General features: G+C 40.5%; 2 protein-coding genes across 2 annotated transcripts; both read left to right on the forward strand.

Annotated features, from left to right (window-relative positions):
• Positions 1–42: 42 nt before the first annotated feature.
• Positions 43–3,500, forward strand: LOC112758335 (protein CHLOROPLAST J-LIKE DOMAIN 1, chloroplastic). The gene is made up of 10 exons (XM_025806984.3): positions 43–351; positions 423–531; positions 617–721; positions 1,079–1,156; positions 1,813–1,868; positions 2,089–2,146; positions 2,263–2,388; positions 2,500–2,595; positions 3,012–3,083; positions 3,219–3,500. Exons 1-10 carry the CDS (start codon positions 251–253, stop codon positions 3,279–3,281), a joined length of 864 nt encoding a protein of 287 aa, XP_025662769.1. The 5' UTR covers positions 43–250; the 3' UTR covers positions 3,282–3,500.
• A 19,675-nt stretch (positions 3,501–23,175) lies between these two features.
• LOC112756808 (uncharacterized) lies at positions 23,176–24,085 on the forward strand. Its single transcript, XM_025805425.1, has 3 exons — positions 23,176–23,193; positions 23,281–23,286; positions 23,390–24,085. Exons 1-3 carry the CDS (start codon positions 23,176–23,178, stop codon positions 24,083–24,085), a joined length of 720 nt encoding a protein of 239 aa, XP_025661210.1.
• Positions 24,086–25,255: the final 1,170 nt, after the last annotated feature.

Consider the following 25,255-nt stretch of genomic DNA (forward strand, 5'->3'; position numbering starts at 1 on the left):
ATCTTTTTAGCATGTTATAAGATTTCTACTAAACAAGAATTTGCACATTTGGTACCCTCAACATGTTTTGTTTTCCTTGTTTTTTTTTTCTTTTAATTCCCTAAGCGAGTTTACTAGTTGCCGGAGCTTAGGCAATAGTAAATCGCAGTAAATGGAAAAAGAGAAAAAGAAAGAAGATGAAAATGGTAAAACCCTATAAAACTCTGGGCTTTGTGGTTCGATAGCATTAGCATTTAGCAGTTTGTAGAAAATGGCTTCGGCAGTCTCCAACGCACTTTTCCCTAATCAATTGACTCTCTCACACACCCACACTTCCCGCCACAGACCTCAACCCTCTCCCTTTCTTCTCAGGTTTCTCTCTCTTCTTCTTCTTCTTCGCTGATATATATTCTTTTTTATTGTTTTCTGAAATGAATTTTCAGGTTCCACAATACATGGAGTACCAGGGCCAAGCTTTTCTGTTCTGCTGCTTCTGCAGCTGGAGCTGGAAGTTCCAGCTCCAATCCTGACGGTGACTTCAACCCTTACGAGGTTCAAATCGAATCCCTTTTTTTCTCTCTCTACAGCGTTGAAATTTGAAGCTGAAACTTGCTTAGGTTACGATATTATTGTGCAGGTTCTAGGTGTTAGTCCTATTGAAAGATTTGACATGATCAAGGCTGCATATGCGAAAAAGAAGAAGGAGGCTGAGATTAACGGCGACGAAGCTACTGCTTCCCGGGTAAGTTTCCTTCTTTCTCATCCTTTCATTTTGGGGCAAACAATGGTTGTTGGGCATGGAAACTTTCAATGCAGTGGTATTTTATTACGGAGGAATAGTTGATGATATGGCTTTACTCATTTCTTGAACGGCATCCCCTAAGATTTGAATAGAATCCATGTTCCGGGTTAGTAGATTATAACTTGAGCAGTGTTTAATTGTTTAAGGTTGGTCAAAATCTAGATTTCCTAGGGTTACAAAATGAGTTGTTTATTTCTGACTTGTGAAGTTGTTACTGCTCTATTTTGATGTGAGGCTTTCCTTTAAGTTCAATCCACTAACATATGGTATGTTGTGATTTCCAAATGTATAATCCAGTTGGAGAAGGCATATGACAAACTCATGATGGCTCAGTTGACTAATCGGAAAAAGGGTGTGACTTTTGGATCATTTAAGGTAAAGTAGGGTAATCTTTCATTTCTTGGACACTCGACATTGAAGTCATCACTTGATAGTAGTATGAAGACACACAAATATATTGTCTAACACTTAGACTTATTCTTGAGATTGAAGCTACTTCATTAAGTTAAGAGAAAGTATAGGGAACCAACTTTTAGTTAGCCAACATTAGCCAATTTTAGGTTCTAGAATTTAGTATAAACAATAGTTTTAAAAAAGGTTGGCTAATGTTGGCTGCAGAAAGCTAACATTACTCATAGTTTATAGCATTAACAACAAAGAATTCAGGCGTAATTACTAGCACATTGTTTTCTTTCATGTGTGTGATGGGATCCGAGATGGGGTGACCTGATGAAATAACTTCCACTATTACAATATATTGGTTTTATTCTTAGAACCGTTGATGATTATATGCACATTTTATCTACACAAGCACGATTTCTGCTTTAGCTATGCAATTCTTTTATGCTTGGCATGTGTAGTGGATTTGAAAAGTATCCAACTATCTCCACAAGGAAGTTAATGAAAAGGCTTAATTCTCAGTTTCACACACTTTATTTTGTTTAAACTATACATTCTTCTTATATATCTAAATATGTGATCCTAAATTCTACATTTGTGTTTGACCTCCACAAGATCTTAAACAATTACAGGTTTCGAAGGACATCAAGTATGCTGACAAGCAGCCAATTCTACCTTGGGGGCCAAGGTTTGATATTGCATCTTATCACTTGTGATTCATGACTTGTTACTGTTGTTGCTGTGTATCTTTCGATACTCACTCTACCATACACCTACTTTAGTGGATCATTCAATATTTGAATTCTTTTCTACTAATCTTGTTGCTTTTCATGGACAAATGATATTTCATTATACTGAACATTTTCTATAATTTTTTGTTATTCAATTTTCCGTCAATGTAATTTCAGGTTTGCTAAATCAACTACAAATGATACACGCATCAACTTGGCAATATCTGCTGTTTTCGTGAGTAGTAAATGAAGGGTTGATTTTATTTATTCTTTGGGAAATATCATTGCTCAGAATAAGTATTGTGTCTATGCTGTAGTGTTTAATCAGAATTCCTAACCATTTGTCTGCAGACAGCTTGGATCCTTGTTAGGCGGAGTGCTGAATATAAACCTTTGCAATTTTTAGCATTTGCTTTTGTTTATAGGCTATTTGAGAAGTTAAAATCATTTGAATCTCCTGCAACCCGAACATATAATGTGAGTTTGTATCCTAGGCAGAATATTCAGTGGAATTATAAAATCTTTTATTTCTGAACAATGTCCAATTTTCAATATAATTGAAATAGTTCAAGTTGGTCTTGGCTACAGGAAGAAGGTGAGGATACTGGAGAAGGCCTGCGTATGGGAAAACGATTGCTTCGATCTCTGGCATTGGTGTTTGGTTGTGTAGCTGTGTCATCTGTGGTAATGTTGATTCATCATATCTTTGGTGTGACAACTTCATCTGTGGTTTATTTATTACATCTGTGGTATAATTTTCAATGTGTATGTGATCGCTGATTTGCACAACTTTTCCTTAAGTGTCGGACTTCATGTAGTACCATGCTAGGCAAGTTATCGCTTCCAGAAAATTTTGAAGTTCGATGATACCCTAACTAATCCATATTTTTGTGGATTTTTATTTTGATTGATATTCTAATTTCTATCTTCTCTGGGTTGTTCAATTATTTCAATTTTGTTGTTTAGTAAATTAATATTCAACTCAGTTAACTAGGTTTAAACTTTTCTGTATTCATCATTAATAATATATGCCTCAACCCTCAAATCATTCAGTTTTCAAATTAAAGATTAAAAAATGCTTTCTACCATTTTTCTTGCAGGGATACACTATCTTTTTGAACATAATTGAGTATGCAGGTGGTTTTATTCCCGCTGCCCTTTACAACAGCCAGGTATGACATTTTTTTTAATATAAAAAGAAGCACCAAAACATAGAGTATTTACTTTGTCCGGCTAGAACAGTTTGTCACCGAAATTTCTTATTATCTTGTTGGTAGAAATTGTAACATTGAACTTTATATCTGCAGGAGTTGGTAATCACCACTTCATCGGCGGTAATGCTTTATATTTTGGCAACTTATTATAGATAGTGAAGTGGGAAGCTCTCTTGAAGTCGTAGAAACCCTGCATGTAGTGTTATTTTTGGTTTTTATTCTAGTGGGTCAAATTTTGTCAAAAGAAGAAGAATCAAATCATCCTACTTCTGAGTAGAACACGTGAATGAGAGTTAATATTAAGATATGTTTATACTATATTGAGATAAATATATCATATATTACATCTTCGGCTGGGAACTCATTTATTCCTTACTATTGCCTTTTCTGTCTTTCTATTTTCACCCACCAATGCTCTTTCTTTTCCTCTTGGTTCTGTTTATTGGCGATTAATTAGCTTTCCCTTCAAAGCTATGTTACTTGAGGTTTAACATATTTAAAGTTTAGGGATAGATTTTGAAGTGTTAATATATAGAGTAGAGTATATACCTTGTACTATTTATTTGAAGGACGAAGTTCCCCCTAACAATTCTAAAGTACCTAATCGGTCCCCGCCCATTAAAGATTTTGGTAAAATTAGTCCCCGGAACCGGTTACCAAACAGTTCCTGCTGATATGTCAATTAAATAAGTGATGTGTCAGATACGTAGAAATGATTTAAAAAATATATGGACTAAAAATCCTTTCTTGAATTTTTTTTATGTTTATTTTTGTTTCAATTAACTTTTATTTTTATTATTTTATAATATTTATCATCTCTTTTCTTCCCTTTCTCGACACACACCATCAACCACCAAAAGAGCATCAAAAACACCATTTCCTCTTCTCAAAATTCAGTCTCAAATACAAATAGAAACAGTGGCGTAGGTGTAGGGAAGACGGGTGGAGCACCACGGCTATTCTCCTTCCCTGAGGTTCGATTGGGTGCTCAAGACCTTCTCCTTTTCAGTTTGGGATTTTTAAGGTGAATTTGACTCCATCTTTGAACTTGAGATTTTGGATTCCATCGTAATTCCCCCGGCTGGATTTTGAAGAATAGACAATGATTAGGGATGTTTCATTGACCCAATTGTATTCTCAATAAGTTTCAATCTTGAATTGTATTTTATGTGTGTGGCAGTGTGGGTGAGTGAATGTCTTGTGTGGATTCCAATTTGAGGCCACAGTGAAAATGAAAAATTTTCCAGAAAGTTTTGAAGATTGGAGATTGAAGAATGAGAGAAGGGGGGCTGTTTGGCTTGGTAAAGAATTAAAATGGAAAGAAAAGGTAAGGGGCACTAGATCGGAGCAGCAAGGATACCTGAGGCTAAGGAAGTTTATCTTCATGCCTTTTATGTTTAATCTGGTTCATTAAGCTTGGTGGTCGTGCATGTTGATTAAAATCTTCTTGTTGATTACTTTTAGTTCATTAGGAGTGCTGTTAATTGTTTGTTTTGGATTGTATTCCCACTCCCTGTTTGGATTTGTGAGTACTAACTATCGTAAAAAAAATTGAGAGGGGGGTGTGCAGAAGGGGAAGAGATGAGGTGAGGAGACGACATCATTTTGAAGAAGATGCAGGGGGCAATTAGTTCTTTTTAGAATGAGACAAATCCATGTGGACACCTTACCTAACACATCAGCAGGAGATTTATTGCCAACTGACATTGGATTTTAGAATGGTTAGGGGGTGTAATGTCTTTTGGGAAAATGGCTAGAGACCGAAAAACGTATTAACTCTAATATATATTGAGCTTATTTATAAGAAATATTTTCACACACTAATCAAATACATTCCAAGTTAAAATAAGTTTTCAGTAAATTGTAAAATTATGTTTTTGGGTCTCTGCATTTTTTTTTTCTGTATCCTTCTAAATTTTAGTTGTTATTATAACTTGTAATAATGGGCTTTAACTTAATAGAAGAATACTTGAATAGTGACCCCTTAAACATAATAAATTAGTATTAACTCTAATATATATTGAGCTTATTTATAAGAAATATTTTCACACACTAATCAAATACATTCCAAGTTAAAATAAGTTTTCAGTAAATTGTAAAATTATGTTTTTGGGTCTCTGCATTTTTTTTTTCTGTATCCTTCTAAATTTTAGTTGTTATTATAACTTGTAATAATGGGCTTTAACTTAATAGAAGAATACTTGAATAGTGACCCCTTAAACATAAATAAATTAGTCATATAGGTCTTAGACAAATTAGTCATATGCTTGACATGATTGAACCCTCAGAAATTAGAACATAAAAAATAAGAGTAATATCCAAATCAATTACAAGAAAATTTTAGTCAAATACTTTAGTACTCAATAAATTTTAATCACTAAATTAATTTTTAAATTTTTATTTTATTAGATAAATTAGTTTTTATATCAGATTATTTTTCTAAATAAAGAGACTGATCTTAGAAATTTTTTTTTGTATTAAAACAGGGCTAAAGCCCAAAAGAAAAATTAACTACAAATGGTTCAGGATAAGGTATCTCCTCTAACATCTTTAGAGAGGAAAATTTCTAATTTTAGTTGTTTATCCCAAAATAAAAAATTCTCCTCTAATTTTATGCTCTTTTTAGCAAGGAGGGGGTGGCAAACGGGTAGCCCACCCCGCCAAAAACCCGCCTTGCGCCGGCTTAGAGAGGCGGTTTCGAATTTCTCCCCCACTCCGCCTAACGGCGAGTTGGTGAGTTGGCGGGCTAAGTCCACCAATTTTCTATTTTTTTAATTATTTTTTTATTAATAAATTGTTAAATATTAAACAATATATATAAATTTACAACTATTTTAATAAATTTATAATTTCTAAAGAAATAAAAAAATTATAATTTCTAAATTCACAAACATTAAAATCTATAATTCTAAATATGTAATAAACATAATCATCAACCAAGTTTTTTGAAACAAAATAATAAAATCAACATTGTAAACAATAAAATAAATATTGTCCAAAACATATAAGTAAATATATTCAGGTCTCTAATCAATCAAATTATCAAACACAAAATATAATCCAAATTATAACTTAGAACATCTTCAGCTATCATCTTCAATTACAAAAAAAAAAAAAAAACACTATGGGCCCGTCGGGAAAGCCAATCCCGCCGTCAAAACCCCCAAAGCCCGCAGATTAGGCGGTGCAGGTTAGGCAGGCTTTTTAATTATGGTGGTTTCAAAATTTTAAACTGTAACACCCTACCATACAGAGTCTTATGCTTAAGTCATAATTCAGAGATGGCAAGGTATTACGACCTCTAAAACAAAAATTTAGTACGAATAGTATGGTGAAAAATGATTATAACTAGGAGCCTTCATAAGAAAAAGGGGTAAAACCAAAATCGTAACTCGAAAAGCGCAACACTCCGATCGATAACGTAGCGAACAAGAATAAACCAACGCGAGATTATATATATACGAAAGAGTGTCAAAAACGGGAATATCAAAACTCAAAATCCGGTTGCGAAGATAACCGGTCCAAGCATAGCAATATATATACAAATCATAAAATAAGAAAACACCAAAGGAAACCCAAAGGGACATAAAAACAGAGAACCTATTCTCCAAAAATTCCCTCTAGAAGGAGTCATCACAGTTTGTATTATTTAATGGAGATAAAAGTATTTACGCAATACATATAAACCAAAACAGAGCCCCCAAGAACAAAGGATCTTCGCTAATCTGGAAGTCTCCAGCATGCCTCAACGAGAAGCCTCGCGTCCTGCATCTGAAAACCACAAAATCCGCATGAGTGAGAACCAGAGGTCCCCAGCATGGTAACTGTTCCCCATATATAACATGTAATAATAGAGGAAAACCGAAGGCAATCCTAGAACTTCCTCTAGATAAAATCAAAGCTTATAAACAAGCTAAACCATAAAAGGGCATCTGACTAAAGATCCTTCAGTCTAACTAATACTTCCCTTTCCAATTCCTTCAGACCTCCCAACCACCAGCAAGAGTATAATATAGCAAACACAGTTATATCAGACAAGAGATATACAAATAGGAACGAATAAGGCATTTAGACAGATAGCAAGTAATATGCAGTCAAATAGGCAATCTCAAATAATTCACATAGTATGCATATGATGAATGCCTGTCCCTAATGGCTGATGATATCATCTGTCGGTTATAGAGCCAACCCGACAAGTCCTGGTAGCTAACCATTGGACTGTCCTTCTGTCGTGTCTCCCCAACTCGAGTTATACTCAACAAATCGTGATCATAATCATGATCCATATCCATCACCCTCACTGGTGAATTTTTATGGGGGTGAGCTCATCCGGGGCTTTCACAGTGCCTGGCCGCCCTGACGACATAGGGTCAAAAGAGCTTCGAGTCTCAACCTGGAGCACGTGGTGGCTAGCCACTGCTTCCTCCCAGGGAAACTTTCATCTCCGATAGTGGAAGTGCAAACATTCACAATTCATTCAACAACATATATGCATTTATACTTAGCCATAATCATGGCTCCGTCGTAACACGGCAATGATCCAACCATCCGGCTCACGGTTAAATCCATAACCAGCCAATTCATTAACAATTACGGCCCTTCGGCCTATGGCATAACAAGCACTTCCACCGCCATCCTCCACATCTCACATAATCATCTTTGATCCTCATTGATCATTCATTTTTCCCTTGCTTCACTCGCAAGTTACCACATTCACTAGCTCCTTGTCTCATTGCTAGGCATATCATAATGATTTAAGACATAAGTGGTGAGCTCGGAGGCTTAGAAGTATGAAATTTGGCCTTTAAAACTCAAAAATCAACTTTGGGATGAAAACAGGGCCACGCGTATGCGAACTCCACGCGCACGCGTGGATGGCCACAAAACTCATCGACGCGCAAGCGTCATACGCGTGGACGCGCGGATTGAAAAATAGCCAAACGACGCGCAAGCGTCAGCCACGCGTACGCGTGGGTGCTCTTGCGCCCCAGGCACAAAACTGGCACAACTCTCGGAAAAATAGCTGGGCATTTGGTGCAGCGCATCGACGCGTCCGCGCACACCACGCGCACGCGTGGATGGTGCTTTCTTGAAGAACGGCGCGTACGCGCCAAGTGCGCCTACGCGCGGAGGGTCATTCTGCTAAAAATTTTCTAAGTTAAAAGTTGCAGAATTCACAGATTCAACCCCCAATCTTCCGACGGACATAACTTTCTCATTTTAAATCGTTTTCCGCCCGTTCTTCCAGCGGCGTGGACGTACCGGATCCAATTTCATTTCTAAACAAATTTGGTACAAAACGGGGATCCGTAGTCCAAGTTATGTCCCGTCAAAACATGCCCGAAAACCATGTTTTCATACAAAACCACAAGGTGCCATTTTCAAAACAAACCATTTTCAACTCTTTTCAAAATCAACCAAAACATGCCAATTTCGCCTTTTTCGAAATCAATCAAAATGTACCAAAATCAACATCAAGCCATCCTCAACTCACACATTAACACTTTACCAAAATTCCCAAAACCACCGTCCAACCATTTTAACACTTCTCAATCAAATGGCTACAGGGCAAACACAATATCATATCACACATCCTTCCTCATCCCAATTTCCGATAATACCATTTCCAAATCAAACATCATTATACATAATCATCATCATACTCACCATCAACATGGTACCACCCACCAATTCAACCTCAATCATTCATCAAGCATATATCACAACATGCAGTTTCTCATATATCACACAATCAAGGCATCAATATTCATAATCACATATATGATCACATCATATATCTCAACCATTCAACAACATCATCAATTCAATGCCTATCTTAGGACCTCTAGCCTAAGTATTTCCTACCACATTACATATTAGATACGAGAAACCGAGACCATACCTTAGCCGATTTCCCAAGCTCAACCGGAGCACTTCCAAACCACTTGTCCACAAGTCCTCTAGGTCTCAACACCTCCAATAACAGATTTTTACCAGCAAAAATCCCTTTTCAAGCTTTTCAAGGTCTCAATCAAGCCCCAATATTCACATATACACAACCTAAGCCACAATCATCATACCCATACACAACATTTCAATACCCAAACATCATAGAACAACAAATTATACTAAGATTGAGAATCTTACCACACCTAAGGTCCAAGGAGACAAGATTAACCTTCTCCTTCAAGAGAGTTGGGTCCTATAACATCAAAGAGCCCAAAATCTCAACATTTTTGCTCATGAAACTCGAAATCAAGGCTGGAAATTCGAAGAGCAAAACGTGGCTTACCTCAAGATTGATTGTATGGGTTTTGTAGAGCTCTCCGCGATGAACGCGTGGCCGCAAATGGTGCGGCAATCGGAGCTCTAGATCAAAAGTTATGGTGGTTTGAAGATCAACCAAGGGAGAGAACTTGAGAGAGTGTTCTTCCCTTCCCTTACTCCATTTCAGCGTGTGTGTGTAACAAATGAGGAGAGAGAGTGCTGAAAACTAGGGTTTTGGCTTAGTTTAGTTGGACCAAGGGCCCACTTTGTGTCCGGTTGGCCCAGTTTGGCCTGTTCGGTCTAATCTTGGTCCAATTTCTATAAAATTGGTACCAAAATTTTCGTCTCAATCTCCTCTATCATATTTAGCCATAAAAATAATATTTTTGGCTTTCTAGAATAAATTCTCATTTATGGGTTAATTAGCCATTAATTAACCGGGTCTTACATTCTACCCACCTAATTGGAAATTTTTCCCACAAAATTCAAATTCAATTACCTGAGAATAAGTGTGGATAATCCGATCGCATCTCCGACTCAAGTTTCCAAGTGTGTTCCTCAACACCGCCTCGACTCCATGCCACCTTGACTAATGAAACCTCTTTCCCACGCAACCGTTTGATACTAGTATCATCAATTCTGACTGGAGCCACTGGAAGCGTCAAATCTTCTCTTAACTGAACCGATTCAGGTTCTAACACATGGCTAGCATCAGGAGTGTACTTCCGAAGCTGCGACACGTGAAACACGTCGTGCAAGTTTGAAAGATGAGGTGGTAGAGCCATCCGATATGCCACCGGTCCAACCCTTTCCAAGATCTGAAATGGACCGATATACCGAGGATTCAACTTCCTTGCTTTAATCGCCCTACCTACTCCCGTGGTTGGAGTAACCTTAAGGAAAACATGATCTCCTTCCTCAAATTCCAAGGGTTTCCGTCTCTGATCGGCGTAACTCTTCTGGCGACTCTGTGCCGTAAGCATCCTATCTCGGATTTTCTTGACTTGTTCAGTGGTCTCAGCTATCATCTCTGGCCCCAACAAGCCTTTCTCTCCAGCTTCATACCAACATAGCGGAGATTGACATTTCCTCCCATTCAATGCCTCATACGGAGCCATTCCGATACTCGCATGGTAACTATTATTGAATGCAAACTCCACTAATGGCATATACCGATCCCAACTCGCCGGTTGGTCCAAAACACAAGCTCTCAACACATCCTCTAGTGTTTGGATTGTCCTCTCGGATTGACCATCTGTTTGAGGATGGTAAGCCGTACTCAAGCTTAGTCGGGTTCTGAAAGCTTTCTGAAATGCACCCCAAAATCTCGAAGTGAAGCGAGGATCTCTATCAGAGATTATAGTAGCCGGTACACCATGAAGTCTCACAATCTCCTTTATGTACAACCGTGCTAGTTCCTCAAGGGTGTAAGTCATCCAAATGGGTAAAAAGTGAGCTGATTTCGTCAGTCGGTCCACAATCACCCAGATAGCATCAAAACCAGTCCTAGTCCTTAGCAATCCTGACACAAAGTCCATTGCAATACTTTCCCACTTTCATTGCGGAACCTCTAAAGGTTGCAACATCCCGGAAGGTCTTTGATGTTCAATCTTCACCTTTTGACAAGTTAAGCACTTTGAAACATATTCCGCCACATCATTCTTCATGCCTGGCCACCAAAACATCGCCTTTAAATCATGGTACATTTTAGTACTTCCCAGGTGAATGGAGAATCCGCTTTTGTGTGCCTCCTTTAAGATATCTTGCCTCAAAGTGCCAACATCCGGCACAATGATTCTACCCTTGAATCTCCATAACCCATCTTTTTCTTCCGACACTCTCCACTATTTTCCTTGCTCGATAGCCGGTAACACCTTCCATAACGCTTCATCATTTTCATGAGCCTTTAGGAGTTCGGACTTAAAGTCACTCGAGATTTCTAATCGGCTCAAACACAAAGTTCCAGATACTTCTTGAGCACCAATTTGTAGACTCTCGAATCCCTTGAGCAACTTCTCCTCTTGAAGCATCATCCAAGTCGCATATAACGACTTCCGACTTAACGCATCCGCCACTACATTCGCCTTTCCCGGATGGTAATTCAACTCAAAATCGTAGTCCTTCAATAATTCCATCCACCTTCTCTGCCTCATATTAAGCTCTTTCTGATTAAAGAGATATTTCAAGCTCTTGTGATCGGAGAAGACTTGGAACTTAACCCCATAGAGATAATGCCTCCACACCTTCATGGCAAACACGACCGCAGCGAGTTCCAAATCGTGCGTAGGGTAACTAACTTCATGAGGTCTCAACTGTCGTGAGGCATACGCCACCACATTATGATGCTGCATCAGCACGCACCCTAGACCCTTTAATGAGGCATCACAGTACACCTCAAATGGCTCGTTCGGCTCAGGTAACACTAACACAGGTGCAGTGGTCAACTTTTTCTTCAATGCCTGAAAGCTCTCCTCGCACTCAGGAGTCCAAACAAACGGAGTGTCTTTGCGAGTTAACTTTGTCAACGACAAGGCTAATTGTGAAAAGCCTTTGATGAACCTTCGATAATAGCCAGCTAAGCCCAGAAAACTCCTTATCTCAGTTACTGTGGTTGGTTGCTTCCAATCTATCACAGCCTCCACCTTAGCTGGATCTACAGCTATCCCCTTCTTACTCACCACGTGACCCAAAAACTTCACCTCACTCTTCCAAAACTCACACTTAGACAGTTTCGCATAGAGTTTCTTCTCCTTTAGGATCTGCAACACGATCCTCAAGTGTTCCACATGCTCTTCTTCAGTCTTGGAGTAAATCAGTATGTCGTCAATGAAGACAATAACGAATTTATCCAGAAACAGACGGAACACTCTATTCGTGTAATCCATGAATACTGCAGGAGCGTTCGTCAACCCAAAGGACATTACAGTGTACTCATAATGACCATAACAAGTCCTGAAAGCGGTCTTAGGGATATCCTCACCCCTCACCCTTATTTGGTGATAACCGGATCGCAAATCGATCTTGGAGAAAACCCCAGCTCTTTGTAACTGATCCATGAGATCATCAATCATCGGCAACGGGTACTTATTCTTTATCGTGACCTTGTTTAGCTGCCTGTAATCCACACAGAGCCGCATACTCCCGTCCTTCTTCTTTACCAGTAACACTGGAGCACCCCACGGGGAAACACTTGGTCGGATAAAGTTCTTACCCAACAAATCCTCTAACTAAGACTTTAGCTCGGCCATCTCTAACGGTGACATTCTATAAGGAGCACTTGAGATTGGTCCCGCCCCAGGCACCAGTTCAATAGCAAACTCGACCTCTCGGTTAGGTGGAAATTCATCAATGTCATCAGGAAAACACTTCTGGAAACTCACACACCACCGGAATCTTTTCCAACCTTTGATCATCACCTGAAACACCCGCGGTTAACAACAAGATACCCGGACATTCGGTCCCAGAGTAATTCACCATCATAGAATTTAAGTAGTAACTATTCACCACCACCGGTCCTTCTGTATCTTCTGGCATGAAGCACGCTGTTTTTGTAGAACAGTCGAGCATGACATGGTTCTCAGATAACCAGTCCAATTTCAAGATAAGATCAAGACCGATCATCGGCAAGCAGATTAAGTTATGGACAAAATCACGCTGCTTGAACCTAAATGAAACTTTCGGGCATCCTAACCTAGTTACCATGGCTTCATGGGTAGCATTATACACTTTTAGGTCATTACCTAAGGTTACGATCTTAAATCCTAACTCATGGGCTTTCTCAAATGCAATGAATGAATGCGATGCTCCCGAATCAAATAAAGCATTTAAAGTTTGACCAGCTATTTCACAGTTACCTCGGATAAGTGCCTCAGATCCCTCAGCACATATAGCTGAAGTGGTGAACACCCGACCAGTCTGCTGTGCTTTCCCAGCACCTTGTTTCTGCTTCTCCGGACAATTTGCGGCTTTATGCCCCGCCCTTCCACAATTGTAGCACAAACCCCATCCGGCCTTGCATGGTGCTCCCGGATGGTGACTTCCACACCTAGTATAAGCTTGATCATTCTGAGGCTGCTTCCCAAACCTTTTCCCTTAGGAGTTGTTGTTGTTGGGCCTCCTAAAAGAACCTCCCCTCTTAAAAGGTGGACCTCTAGGTGCAAAGCTCTTCCCTTGGTTTTGTGGGAATGATCCTTTGTGACTCCCTCTCTCAGCAGCCGCCTTCTTCATGCACTCTTCAGCAACCCTACACTTGTTCACCAACACAGAGAAAGTTTTGATCTCTATTGGTCCTTGAGCTCTATTTCCGTTGTTGCCACGGTTGTCCATCTGTTGCCCAAAAGCTTCAGCAGTGGCTTGCATAGCAGCAGCCATGTTCTCGAACGCAATCATAAAGTTCACCGGGTCATTAGGGTTAATCTCTGGCACATGAGCGTTCGTATGACCTCTCCCACGGCCTCTACCGCGTCCACGAGGTGCCATCTGGTTCCTATACACACCAAACAATCGATATTAAGTTGATCAGTCTCAATATCGGAAGTTTAGTACTTCAAAGTCCCAAATGCATGCTCATGAACATTTATGCCAACTATATCAAGTAGATATACTAACAGCACATAACACACATACAGAGAATGCACAAAAGCATAGTCAGTCCGTCCCTCAGGCTCTACAGGAACGAATTGCTCTGATACCATAATGTAACACCCTACCATACAGAGTCTTATGCTTAAGTCATAATTCAGAGATATCAAGGTATTACAACCTCTAAAACAAAAATTTAGTACGAATAGTATGGTGAAAAATGATTATAACTAGGAGCCTTCATAAGAAAAAGGGGTGAAACCAAAATCGTAACTCGAAAAGTGCAACACTCTGATCGATAACGTAGCGAACAAGAATAAACCAACGCGAGATTATATATATACGAAAGAGTGTCAAAAATGGGAATATCAAAACTCAAAATCCGGTTGCGAAGATAACCGATCCGAGCATAGCAATATATATACATATCATAAAATAAGGAAACACCAAAGGAAACCCAAAGGGACATAAAAACAGATAACCTATTCTCCAAAAATCCCCTCTAGAAGGAGTCATCACAGTTTGTATTATTTAATGGAGATAAAAGTATCTACGCAAAACATATAAACCAAAACAGAGCCCCCAAGAACAAAGGATCTTCGCTAATCCGGAAGTCTCCAGCATGCCTCAACGAGAAGCCTCGCGTCCTGCATCTGAAAACCACAAAATCCGCATGGGTGAGAACCAGAGGTCCCCAGCATGGTAACAGTTTCCCATATATAACATGTAATAATAGAGGAAAGCCGAAGGCAATCCTAGAACTTCCTCCAGATAAAATCAAAGCTTATAAACAAGCTAAACCATAAAAGGGCATCTGACTAAAGATCCTTCAATCTAACTAATACTTCTCTTTCCAATTCCTTCAGACCTCCCAACCACCAGCAGGAGTATAATATAGCAAACACAGTTATGTCAGACAAGAGATATACAAATAGGAACGAATAAGGCATTTAGACAGATAGTAAGTAATATGCAGTCAAATAGGCAATCTCAAACAATTCACATAGTATGCATATGATGAATGCCTGTCCCTAATGGCTGATGATATCATCTGTCGGTTATAGAGCCAACCCGACAAGTCCTGGTAGCTAACCATTGGACTGTCCTTCTGTCGTGTCTCCCCAACTCGAGTTATACTCAACAAATCGTGATCATAATCATGATCCATATCCATCACCCTCACTGGTGAATTTTTATGGGGGTGAGCTCATCCGGGGCTTTCACAGTGCCCGGTTACCCTGACGACATAGGGTCAAAAGAGCTTCGAGTCTCAACCTGGAGCACGTGGTGGCTAGCCACTGCTTCCTCCCAGGGAAACCCTCATCTCCGATAGTGGAAGTGCAAACATTCACAATTCATTCAACAGCATATATCCATTTATACTTAGCCATAATCATGGCTCCACCGTAACATGGCAATGATCTAGCCATCCGGCTCACGGTTAAATCCATAACCAGCCAATTCATTAACAATTACGGCCCTTCGGCCCATGGCATAACAAGCACTTCCACCGCCATCATCCGTATTTCACATAATCATCTTTGATCCTCATTGATCATTCATTTTTCCCTTGCTTCACTCGCAAGTTACCACATTCACTAGCTCCTTGTCTCATTGCTAGGCATATCATAATGATTTAAGACATAAGTGGTGAGCTCGGAGGCTTAGAAGTATGAAATTTGGCCTTTAAAACTCAAAAATCAACTTTGGGATGAAAACAGGGCCACGCGTACGCGCACTCCACGCGCACGCGTGGATGGCCACAAAACTCATCGACGCGCAAGCGTCATACGCGTGGACGCGCGGATTGAAAAATAGCCAAACGACGCGCAAGCGTCAGCCACGCGTACGCGTGGGTACTCTTGCGCCCCAGGCACAAAACTGGCACAACTCTGGCACAACTCTCGGGAAAATAGCTGGGCATTTGGTGTAGCGCATCGATGCACCCGCGCACACCACGCACACGCGTGGATGGTGCTTTCTTGAAGAACGGCGCGTACGCACCAAGTGCGCCTATGCGCGGAGGGTCATTCTGCTAAAAATTTTCTAAGTTAAAAGCTACAGAATTCACAGATTCAACCCCCAATCTTCCGACGGACATAACTTTCTCATTTTAAATCGTTTTCTGCCCGTTCTTCCAGTGGCGTGGACGTCCTGGATCCAGTTTCATTTCTAAACAAGTTTGGTACAAAACGGGGATCCGTAGTCCAAGTTATGTCCCGTCAAAACATGCCCAAAAACCATGTTTTCATACAAAACCACAAGGTGCCATTTTCAAAACAAACCATTTTCAACTCTTTTCAGAATCAACCAAAACATGCCAATTTTGCCTTTTTTGAAATTAATCAAAATTTACCAAAATCAACATCAAGCCATCCTCAACTCACATATTGACACTTTACCAAAATTTCCAAAACCACCGTCGCTACAGGGCAAACACAATATCATATCACACATCCTTCCTCATCCCAATTTCCGATAATACCATTTCCAAATCAAACATCATTATACATAATCATCATCATACTCACCATCAACATGGTACCACCCACCAATTCAACCTCAATCATTCATCAAACATATATCACAACATGCAGTTTCTCATATATCACACAATCAAGGCATCAATATTCTTAATCACATATATGATCACATCATATATCTCAACCATTCAACAACATCATCAATTCAATGCCTATCTTAGGGCCTCTAGCCTAAGTATTTTCTACCACATTACATATTAGATACGAGAAACCGAGACCATACCTTAGCCGATTTCCCAAGCTCAACCGGAGCACTTCCAAACCACTTGTCCACAAGTCCTCTAGGTCTCAACACCTCCAAGAACAGATTTTTACCACCACAAATCCCTTTTCAAGCTTTCCAAGGTCTCAATCAAGCCCCAATATTCACATATACACAACCTAAGCCACAATCATCATACCCATACACAACATCTCAATACCCAAACATCATAGAACAACAAATTACACTAGGGTTGAGAATCTTACCACACCCAAGGTCCAAGGAGATAAGATTAACCTTCTCCTTCAAGAGAGTAGGGTCCTATAACATCAAAGAGCCCAAAATCTCAACATTTTTGCTCATGAAACTCGAAATCAAGGTTGGAAATTCAAAGAGAAAAACGTGGCTTATCTCAAGATTGATTGTATGGGTTTTGTAGAGCTCTCCACGATGAACGCGTGGCCGCAAACGGTGCAGCGATCGGAGCTCTAGATCAAAAGTTATGGTGGTTTGAAGATCAACCAAGGGAGAGAACTTAAGAGAGTGTTCTTCCCTTCCCTTACTCTATTTCAGCGTGTGTGTGTAACAAATGAGGAGAGAGAGTGCTGAAAACTAGGGTTTTGGCTTAGTTTAGTTGGGCCAAGGGCCCACTTTGGGTCCGGTTGGCCCAGTTTGGCCCGTTCAGTCCAATCTTGGTCCGATTTCTATAAAATTGGTACCGAAATTCTCGTCTCAATCTTCTCTATCATATTTAGCCATAAAAATCATATTTTTGACTTTCTAGAATAAATTCTCATTTATGGGTTAATTAGCCATTAATTAACCGGGTCTTACATAAACCGGCCTGCCTTTTCTGGCGAGTTACGCGAGCTGGCCCGACGAATTTCTGCTTGTTTGCCACCCCTATTAGTAAGACAATTAATACTTTTATTGCCTTCTCTATATATTAGTACAAAAAAAACTCTCCAATTTTATTTTTTCAAATGAAGTATTTTTCTAACTAAAGAGTTTGTGTCTATCATTACAATTTTTTTTTATTTATCAAATTGACAATTACCTGTGAGTCACATTCCAAAATCACTTGTCTTGCACCCAAAGACCAGACCATCTTCATCCACTTGCTAAGCACTTTGTATGTTGAGGCTATTAAGAAATCTTTGTCTTTTGTGTATTTCCACCCTCCCCTATCATCATCTTCACCTATATTTGGGGGTAGCATTGCAGTGATTTTTTGAACTGTTAATTCTGACAAGTTTCTACAGAGTCTCTCAGTATTTCACTTTCCATTGCTATCCGTCTATTCCCACACTAGACTATTTATATCTATTTCTCTATTTAGAGCTAGTTGACTTAGCTCCCCTTCTCCTTTTACCCATTTATCAAGCTAAAGTTTTGTTGCCATCCCATTACCAATATGTTGAACTGAGTTCTCCTGTAGCACTGACAAGAGTTTCAGCAGCTCCTTCCAGAGATTCGAATACGCATTTTTGACTTGTGTATTGCTATCAATTTGCCTTTCTTTGCAATATTTGTGCAAAAGTATTTTAACCCAGAGAAACTCCAGGTTCTCCTTTATTTGCCATAGAATCTTGAGAAGAAAAGCATCATTCATTGTTATCAAATTCTTGAAATCCAATCTCCTTCATGATTTGGAAGGCATAAGGTTTTCCAGCTTATTAGGTGCATTTTCCAATGGATCGGGTCATCCTCCATATAACGCTTCGTTGAATTATTTCTACACTTTTACATATGCCTTTAGGGACTCTCTCATGTTGCATTTGATAGTATAGCATTGGGCTAAGAACTGATTGAGCAAGGGTTAATCTTCTTGCCAGATGATACGGAATTTTACAAACTCAATTTTTCGTATAACTACTGGCAAGTGCACCGGGTCGTATCAAGTAATAGAACTCATGGTGAATGAGTGTCAATCCCACGAGGATTAATGGATTAAGTCAACAATAGTTTATTGATTATTCTAGTTAGACGGTTCAATATTTAATGATGAGCAATTAAATGACAAGAAGTAAATGAAAGCAATAAAATGACAAGAAAGTAAATGACGAAAGTGTAAAATGCTGGAAATTAAATTACAAGAATGTAAATAACTAGAAAAGTAAATAGCAAGAATTAAAAATGAAAAGAACATTGGGATCAAGAGATATTGCATTCTCAGGATCAATAGCTCTCATCTCCTCTTCAATCATGCAATCATTGATCTCTTGGCAAATCATAAGTGATTAAATTCCAATCTCTTGATAATTCAGTCTCTCTTAACTTGAGCAATTGTCAATTTCTTGATCTAATTGTTCATGAGAAGAGATGAAAATCGGTCTCTGATTTAGAGCTACACAATTTCATGAACCAAGTTGTGGGGTGATTATATGTCACGTATCAATCCCAAACCCAAATTTATAACCATTGTGAGAAAGAACTTCAAGCATTAATTCTATGATTCCTTTCCGGAGGCTCCCATAGAATTCAATTAGATTCAATTCCTCTTTCGATAGAATTTGAATCATTATAATGAAGATCGAAGATCTTTCTAAAGAAACAATAAAAGAAGAATTGAAGATGAAGAATGAAAATAAATTAATCCGTTAAATTGTAATAGAGCTCTCTTTTCCAATGAAGAAAATTAGAAATTCATAACAAAATATTTACAAAAGTGTGTGAAAGAAAATAAAAGAGGAGAAGAGAATGAGGGTGAGAAGAGAGGTCCGTAGACTCCCCCCAAGTTGGTGTGTGAAGAGAGAGTCCTATTTATAAACTATCCTAAATTACAAATAAAAATAAAATTGAAATTACAAGGAAATGCAAATTAACTAACTACTTCTCGATGATTCTTGTGGCCTTGATTGGTTGACAATTGTGAACTTGCTTGCATTGAATTGGAGTGGACCTTGAGTGAAATAATTAAACAAAATTAAAGGCTTTAGGGTTGGGTCAAGGAAGATGCATGAAAGCTTCATAGAGGCACACTTTCTTGGCACTTGAGGCACAAAAATCCACACCTTGGGCCAGCTTGATCATCGAAGGCATCTCTCAATGTAAGCGCTTCACATTTTTGGGCGCTTGAGGCGCCACGTGAAGTACCGAAATTCAGCTCCTGGAGGTGGAATTGAAAGGGCGCTTGAGGCGTTGGTTTAGGCACTTGAGGCACCAAAATAAGGTTCTTGGGCACTTGAGGCGCTGGTTTGAGGTTTCTGGGTGTGCCATTTTGATGTGGCGTTTGAGGCGCTAAAATGGTTGCATCTCTGGATATAGGCGTCAAAAGATGCTTGTTGTTCGTGGTCCAAACGGAGCGTCATTATAAAGTATTATATATCATTAGAAAGTCCTGGATGTCTACTTTCTAATGCCGCTAAAAGCACACCATTTGGATCTCTGTAACTCAAGTTATTCTCCTTTGAAGGCGAAGAGGTCAGCTGGCATCTTCCATGCTGGTGCTATGCTCACATTGTGTTTTTCGGGGTGAATTGCAACCTCAAATCCAATGTTTACTATAGAGTGTTATATATTTTTAGAAATCTTATGAAGTCTACTTTCCAATGACACTAGAATCACCTCATTCGGAGCTTTGTAACTCAAGTTATTCATGTTGGAGTATGAAGAGGTCAGGTTGCTATTTCATCTTGAACTTCTCTTGTGCTTCATGCATCTTAACTTCTCTTGTGCTTCATGCATCTTTTCTTCACGCCACCACAAGCTTCCTTCATGGGCCACGCTTTCAAAAGCATGGCCTAAGTCTTAGAGCGTGGCCAAAGCTTTAAAGCGTGCCCAAATTTTCTTTTTTTTTCTTCTTTTAAGATTGTTTTGTGCTTTTTGCTTCTTTTCTATCATTTTCTAAAAAATTCATCAAATCAAAAAAATCAAAAACAATATACAACTTAAGCACAAAACACTCCATGATTAAGCATTATGACTTAATTTTTATATAAAAAAGCATAGAAAAACACAACATGATGCATACGCATCACTAGAGAGAGGAATTTGCTTTTTCACCCCTTTAGTTTGTTGTTTACTCTTTCAATAACATCTTTATATTTGTCTTTGGTTCCTCTTTTGTTAGTGACAATAGCTCCTAAGTATCTTCCAAGCTCTTTTTCTTTCCTAACTCCAGCTATTCTTCCAATTTTCTCTGTTGTGATTGTTGCCGTCCCTCTTGAGAAGACTATAGAGGTTTTGTTTTTGTTAATTTTGAGGCCCAAAACTTTACAAAAAGTATCCATCATGCTATTGATCTTATGCATTTGGTTAGAGGATGCTTCCGCAAAAAGAAGTAGGTCATCTGCAAACATGAGGTAGGAGATTTTAGGTCATAATCTTTCCACCCCAATCGGATTTCACTCTCCTTTTTGGACATTTTCCTCTATGAATTGAGATAATTTAGCCATGTACATCACAAAGAGATAGGGGAATATTGGAAATATAATCACAACATTACAAATATAATTACAGCAAGTGCAAATATAAACAACGCAAATATAATTACAACAAGTGCAAATATAATCACAACATTACAAATATGTTTAGACCATATTAGAATTCTCTAGCACAAGTATGTTTAGGCTCATAGGTATTAATGTAAAGAGATTTTTTTTTCATTGGATCTTGACCTAGTGAATTATTTTTATTTGAAAAAAATGTTTGAAGAACTTGGCTACCATGAATACAAAAAGATGTATTGGTATGATCCAAAAACTTTTAATATGGAAGTAGGCCTACATCCTATATATGGAGACAAGAAAATTAGAGAAATGTGTAACAAAAAAATATACTTGTGTTAGGAAATTCTAATATGGACTAAACATATTTGTATTGTTGTGATTATATTTGTATTGTTTATGTTTATATTGTTGTGATTATATTTGTATTGTTGTGATTATATTTGTAGTCTTGTGAGGATAATTGCATATCTGTCACTATGTTTGTGTATGACAAGCGATTATGAAGTAGTATTGGAATTATGTGTACAAAATTTGATTTCAGAGAGATGGAAGGGTTTATCTGACTATTAAATAAAATGATGAGGGACCTATTTTCTTAATATATGAGTTTCTTTGGAACCTATTTGCTTGATATGTGATTTCTTTGGAAACCTATTTGTCTGATAAATGGTGTTACGGACCGCCACAAGTCCAGTCCGATTGGCCGACGGGTCGGAGCACCGCCTCCGACCCAAGCCCCAAACCATCCCCCACAATAGGGACAACCCGACGGGTCGGTCCCCAACACCCGACCCGAAGCACACCCGACTTGCCACTAGGCGGCCCAAGTCACCACGCCCAGCGATCGGTCGGGTCGGTACCCTCGGGGCAACACCTGAAGCCCCGACCCAGAAATCGGAACGATTCGCTCCTCCCCTCACGTGGACCAGGACAGCTCATAGAAGCTCCCTAGCCAGTGGGCTAGGTCACCTCTGGGCCCATCCAGCACAATATATAAGAGAAGAGGCCAGCTCTCCCCCCTAGGTACGTAACATCTTACCTAATTTAGCTATCACCTCATTTGGACACTGACTTGATCATCGGAGTGTCCTTGCAGGTGGCCACCCCCCGGTTCACACCGCCCCGGCGTCGCCAACTTTTCAACCTGTATCTCTACACCCGCTCCAAGTTAGTCCAAGGCCTCACCCACTCATCCTCTCATTGCCACCCGACCCGTCGAGCACCCGAGATCATTCAGGCCACGAACATTGGCGCCGTCTGTAGGGAGCCTGGATCAAACATGGAGCGACTCCCCACGTCGGAGGAGCTTCACGAAGGAGGAGGGGCTCGCCTGAGTAGGGCGAGTTCGACGGCTCGCGCCGGTGAACAACCACGATCCTCCATTCAGCCAAACCAACCAATTTACACCAAGACCCCTGAAAGACGTCCCTTCGGAGGGACGGGAGCCGATAGCGGCAAGATTATGCAGGAGCTTAGACACAAAGTACAAAACCTTGAAAGGGAGCTGGCAGCGAGGAGTCGATCCCACGGAGACGTCAGCCGATCCCGCACCCGCTCCCCCTCCCGAAGATACGAGAGCCGAGAAAGGAGTTCGACAAAGCACAAAGACGAAGCGCATACGCAGGCGACCTCCCAGTCTACCCGAGCTAGATCTGAAAGCCACGAGGAGTCCCAAAAGGGAAAAGCCAGGAAACGGCTGGAACCCATTATTATGAGTAGGGGTGGAAACAGGCCAGGCCAGGCCAGGCTTTACTCTTAACAGGCCAGGCCTGTAATAGAGTATATTAGCCTTAGCCTGGCCTGTAGCCTGGTATAGGCTTTTTAATGAGTACTGAGCCTGGCCTGTTGTTAAATCTGGCCTGGCCTGAAGCCTGTCACTAGGCCTGTTTTTTTTTTAATAATAATTAAATTTAAGATATAATTTAATTTTTAAAATTATAAAATATAAAATAATAAATTTATGAATAATATTGATACAAAATACACATATATAACTAAAGAGACAAATGGCTGAGTGGATAAAGGTATTTTCATAAGATAGAAGACCTAAGTTCAAATCCTTCCAATAGCATTTTTACTAGTATAATAAAACTCTTTATATATATTTGCAGGCTCAGGCCGGCCTGACAGGCCCAACAGGCTATTTCAAAAGCCTAGGCCTGGCCTTTTAAAGAATATAGGCTTTTTTAGTAGCCTGAGCCTGGGCCTATTTCCTATCAGGCCAGGCCAGGTCAGGCCGAACACAGGCCAGACTGCAGGCCCCTGGCAGGCCGCCTGTCCTATTTCCACCCCTCGATCCTCAAGGTCCGGCTTCCGAGGAATTTCGACAAGCCGACGGACATGAGGTACGACGGGACTAAGGACCCCCAGGAACACCTCACGGCATTTGAAGCAAGAATGAATCTGGAAGGGGTAAGCGACGCGTTTAGGTGCCGAGCATTCCCTGTGACGCTGGCTGGCCTAGCGATCCGATGGTTTAATGCACTCCCACAAGGATCCATCACGACCTTCACGAACATCTCCCAAAGCTTCCTAGCTCGGTTCACGACACGCATAGCCAAGGCAAAACACCCGATCAACTTGCTAGGAGTTACCCAAAAACCTGGAGAGCCGACCAGAAAGTTCCTGGACAGATTTAATGATGAATGTTTAGAAATTGATGGCCTCACCGACTCGGTTGCCAGTCTTTACTTGACGAACGGCTTGCTAAACGAGGACTTTAGAAAACACCTTACTACCAATCCCGTCTGGACCATGCAGGAAATTCAAAGCATGGCTAAAGAATACATCAACGATGAGGAGGTAAGCCAGGTCGTGGCAGCCAACAAACGGCAGCCCTCAAACCCCTTAGCACGGCAGGCCCCTCAGGTCGACAGGTACAAGGAAGCTCCCAGGGACAGAACCTCGGCAAAATAATCAAAACAAATCCCACGAGTAGGGAGATTCACAAACTACACGCCACTTATGACGCCCATAGTGGAGGTCTACCAGCAGATCGCGGACAAGGGAATCCTGTCCAGAACCAAACCATTGAAAGAGAGAACAGGAGGAAACAAAAGCCTTTACTGTGATTACCATAAGGGGTTCGGTCACAAAACCCAGGACTGCTTTGATCTCAAAGACGCTTTAGAGCAAGCCATCAGGGAAGGAAAGCTGAACGAGTTCTCCCGACTCATCCAAGAACCAAGGAGGCGAGAGCAAGAACGCTCCGAAGAGGACAGCAACCAGACTGTCAAACCAAGACAAGGGCCCGCAGGGAACACCGACAAAAAAGGATACCCGGGTCCTATCCATCTCGACGGGAGGCCCCGCCGTTCCGAACAGGGGATCTCCCATGATATCTTTCGGTCCAGAAGACCAATGGTTTCATGATCTTCCCAAAAACCCCCCCATGGTAATCACAGCAATGGTAGGGACGGGCTTAGTCAAGCAAATCCTTGTCGACACTGGGGCCGACTCCAATATCCTGTTCAGGAATGTATTCGACGCCATGGGACTCAAGGAATCCGACCTCAAGGGCCACTAGCACGGGGTCATGGGACTAGGCGACAACTATATAAAACCTGACGGGACAATCTCCCTCCCAATCTGCCTAGGAACCGGAGGCACCAGGAGGTCGGTTATGGCGGACTTCGTAGTCCTCAGAGACTCCACAGCCTACAACATCATCCTGGGAAGAAAAACCATCAACGAGTTCTCAGCCGTAATATGCACTAAATTCTTAACAATGAAGTTCGTAACGGACAAGGGAACTGTTGGCTCCATTAGGGGAGACTTAGAAGCGGTGGTCGCCTGCGACAACGCCAGTCTCTCCCTAAGGAAAGAGTCTAAAAAGGTAGCCGGCGTGTTCTTGGCAGACCTGGACGTAAGGATAGAGGACAAGCCGAGGCCGGAACCAGAAGGGGACATGGAGAAGTTCCAGATAGGGAAATCGACAGAATAGTTTACCTTCGTAAACAGGAACCTGCCTCACGAACTTAAGGGCCTCCTTATGGAGGTCGTAAGGGCGAACAGTGACCTCTTCGCATGGACACCGTCAGACATGCCGGGCTTGGATCCCGAAGTCATGTCCCACCGACTAGCCGT

This window comes from Arachis hypogaea, chromosome 16 (genome assembly GCF_003086295.3).
Source record: "Arachis hypogaea cultivar Tifrunner chromosome 16, arahy.Tifrunner.gnm2.J5K5, whole genome shotgun sequence".
Lineage (NCBI taxonomy): Eukaryota > Viridiplantae > Streptophyta > Magnoliopsida > Fabales > Fabaceae > Arachis > Arachis hypogaea.

Coding starts and splice junctions, on each gene's coding strand:
- LOC112758335 (XM_025806984.3), top strand. CDS start 251: ATGGCTTCGGCAGTCTCCAACGCACTTTTCCCTAATCAATTGACTCTC. Junction 1,157..1,812: donor TGACTTTTGGATCATTTAAG/GTAAAGTAGGGT, acceptor AAACAATTACAG/GTTTCGAAGGACATCAAGTA. Junction 2,596..3,011: donor GTGTAGCTGTGTCATCTGTG/GTAATGTTGATT, acceptor TTTTTCTTGCAG/GGATACACTATCTTTTTGAA.